Source organism: Vespa velutina, chromosome 8 (assembly GCF_912470025.1).
Source record: "Vespa velutina chromosome 8, iVesVel2.1, whole genome shotgun sequence".
NCBI classification, from domain to species: Eukaryota; Metazoa; Arthropoda; class Insecta; order Hymenoptera; family Vespidae; genus Vespa; species Vespa velutina.
In genome coordinates, this window is record NC_062195.1 from 8871579 (window position 1) to 8875161 (window position 3583).

At 39.6% G+C, this 3583-nt stretch overlaps 1 protein-coding gene across 1 annotated transcript; it reads right to left on the reverse strand.

The window, feature by feature from the left end:
• Positions 1–1201: 1201 nt before the first annotated feature.
• Positions 1202–1783, reverse strand: LOC124951174. Its single transcript, XM_047499040.1, has 2 exons — positions 1415–1783; positions 1202–1345 (listed from the first exon to the last, which is right to left on the reverse strand). Exons 1-2 carry the CDS (start codon positions 1781–1783, stop codon positions 1202–1204), a joined length of 513 nt encoding a protein of 170 aa, XP_047354996.1.
• Between the last annotated feature and the right edge of the window lie 1800 nt (positions 1784–3583).

Sequence of the window (3583 nt, forward strand, 5' to 3'; positions counted from 1 at the left end):
ATAATAATAATAATAATAATAATAATAATAATAATAATAATAATAATAATAATAATAATAATAATAATAATAATAATAATAATAATAATAATAATAATAATAATAATAATAATAATAATAATAATAATAATAATAATAATAATAATAATAATAATAATAATAATAATAATAATAATAATAATAATAATAATAATAATAATAATAATAATAATAATAATAATAATAATAATAATAATAATAATAATAATAATAATAATAATAATAATAATAATAATAATAATAATAATAATAATAATAATAATAATAATAATAATAATAATAATAATAATAATAATAATAATAATAATAATAATAATAATAATAATAATAATAATAATAATAATAATAATAATAATAATAATAATAATAGTAATAATAATAATAATAATAATAATAATAATAATAATAATAATAATAATAATAATAATAATAATAATAATAATAATAATAATAATAATAATAATAATAATAATAATAATAATTTTTTTTTTATTTTTTACGTAGGTGATGGGATGGATTAACGCACAGAGACAACTACTTGTTCCCTAATGTCGGACTCATACCTATACCGAGTAAAACACTTACTGCTGCTGGGGACTTAGCCAGGAATCGTTTATCATATTATGTCGTGCTTGAGTCGCTTTCTTCGTCCTTTAGGCTCGATGCTGTCTGTTCCTAATTCTTTATCCTTTTTACATAGCAGATGCTATCCAGGTCAATTTTTATCGTTCGAAGGATTTCCTGCATTCAGTAGGCTGTCAAGTTCGATCTTTCCTCTTTTTGGAGAATGTTCTCCACTATGCCATCGGAAGTCATTTGTCTGATTTTCATTTCCAACTCTTGCTTACGTTGTACCTAACGTTCACAATAGAAGTAGGTCGTCTTTTGTTCCTGAGCAGTACAGACTCTCTCTTGATCTTCCTCGGTCCATCTTATATAGGTAGGCTCGGAAGTATCTGTGCCCGTTCAGGAAATGGGTCAAGTAATAGTTGGTCTCACTGTACCGCCTCTCCGTCCACGTCTTCACGTCTTTGATCAGTTTCGCGGTCCAGGATCCTCTCGCGTAGTGTTTCAAAGACGTCTACCAGCATCGGAAGGTCTTTTCTATCTCCTCTTTGCTTTGTACCGCCGTTCCAACCTCGATTTTCCTGAGGTGCACCGCTTAACATTCTTTCACCAAGAGCGCAATTGGTATGACTCCAGCGATTATTAATATGGCTGGTTCAGACACCGTCCTATACGCAGAGGCATTTTTAGTGTTGCTCTCCTCTGTACCTGCGTCAGACTTTTCCGGTACGACTTCTTGCTAAGCGAGTCCGCCCACACTTCAGCACCGTAGAAGAGGACTGAGCGATTATTAGCAATCGGCGCTTACTAGCTTTAGGCCCGGGGATGTTGGCCATAAGCCTACGAAAGAAGTAACGCCCTTCGCAGCATTACTCGGAGTTTGCTGGATCTGCGCCACGAAGTTCAGCCTTCGGTCGATCATGATACCCAGATACTTGATTGCAGGCTTGGACTCCACTGCTATGCCACCAACTTGCGAAGGGAGGGTAATGTTTATTATCATTTTTGTAAGGATGACTATTTCCGTTTGTTCTAGCAGCAGGCCGTGGTCTGTCATACAGCCGTTTACTGTCCGCATGACTTGGTGCAGCTTTAGCTGAGCCAGTTCAACATATCTTGCTGCGATTAGGACCGTGATATCGTCTGCATATCTCACAAGGAGCGTCTCTTCTGGCATTTCAGTCCTCAACGAACTGACGTACGACACATTCCAGAGGTCCGACCCGAAGATCGGTACCTGGGCAGTTCTGGCCGCGACCTTCCTTCTTCTCTGCCTTCTGTGATCTGATACAGTAGCTTTCGGTCCCTCAGGTAGTTATCAAGCATGCGCAGGAAATACTTCGGTACTTGGAAGTTATTTTCCAGCGTGATCATAATGTCATTTTATCTTGCGGAATTAAAAGCGTTCTTCACGTCAAGCGTCACCAGTAAGACTACTCGACAGTTGTGATCCTCCGCTTTCCGCACTGCTTGCGTGATCTCCTGAATCGCGTTGATTACCAATCGTCCAATTCTGAATCCGTAATGTTTCCGTGGCAGGTTGCCGGCCGCCTCAATCGCGGGCCTTAACATCATTTATCAACTGTTTCCCTTCAGTTTCGTGTCGAGCATGCTCAACGGCCGATAGGACAATGGCAACCTTTGGTCTCCTTTGCCCTTACCGATGGGCACGAAACACACTTTTTTTATCGCGAAGGAAAACTCCAGTTGTTAAACAGGCATATACGCCTTTAACAGAAGGCCTGTATTTTGCTGGACTACTATTTTAAGGTGCTCGTTTGATATGTCATCGGGACCTGGTGCCTTTTTGTTTCGTAAGATTCGGGCCGTTTTCTCTAGCTCTTTTGCGCTGAAGAAGAGAAAGTCTTTTACTTGGCAAAGGTCTATCTCCCGCTTGATGGAGGGTGCCAAGAAGAGGGTACCCACGATGTTTTTCATGGAGGTTGTATGCATAACTTGGGTTGATCTCGGAGCCCCGAGCTTCTAGGTTACAATTTTGTTGTCCAATCTCCATGGATTTGTACTAATATCCTCCACCAACTTCCTTCAGCAGCCGACCTTGCTTTTGTTCATGGCCCGGCGCAGTTGATTTTTCGCGGCATTGTATTCCGTAGATTTGGCGTTTATTTTGCTACCTTTCCTTGCCCGTTGTGCAGCACGTCTCAATTTCAGGCACTTTCGACGCAGCTCCACGATCTCTGGAGACCACCAATATGCAGGTCACTTGCCATAGCGTGGTCTCTTGCGCGGAATGTCGGATTCGCAAGCTGGGACGACGTGGTGGATAGTAGATCCGATAAGTGTTTCGGTCACGACCTTCCTTATTCCTTCGGGTCCTTCGGTAATTTCTATTTCCAAGGATATTGTATTAATGAAGTTTGCGGAGTCCATCTTGTAAATATTCCATATGCGTGAAGTCGTTTTGTTTTCTCTGCCCCTCCGTGATTCTCCGTGTATAATAAAGGTAATGTATTGGTGATCACTTTCAGTGTAGTCCTCGTTTACCTTCCACTCCTCGATCCGCGATAACAGGCGCTTATTTGCAAGGGAGATGTCTGGAATCGTTTCAGTTTACCCGGGGTGCCGGAAAGTCGTGGTAGAGCCAACGTTCAAGACATAGAGCCCTATTTTGTCCGCCATTTGTACCACGTATTTGCCTCTCGCGTTTTGATGATGTATTTACCACTCGATCGCCATAACATTTAAGTCATTCGGCCACCAAAATGTTACCTGTTGTGTTCCTGACCACTTCCTCCAGCATGTCTATTTTTTCCCGGAATTCGTTCGATGTGAAGTAGCAACTAAAATAAGTAACCTGACGATTTTTAATCCAAACGAAGCCAAGGCGACTTCCGTGACTCCTACTGGTATTTTGCTTGGTTCCAGGATCCAAATGGCAATTGTGCTGTGAGGTTCAGAGAACCATAAAGACAATTTCTTATCCCTATTTTGTTTACTGATCAAGAGCAGATCTACC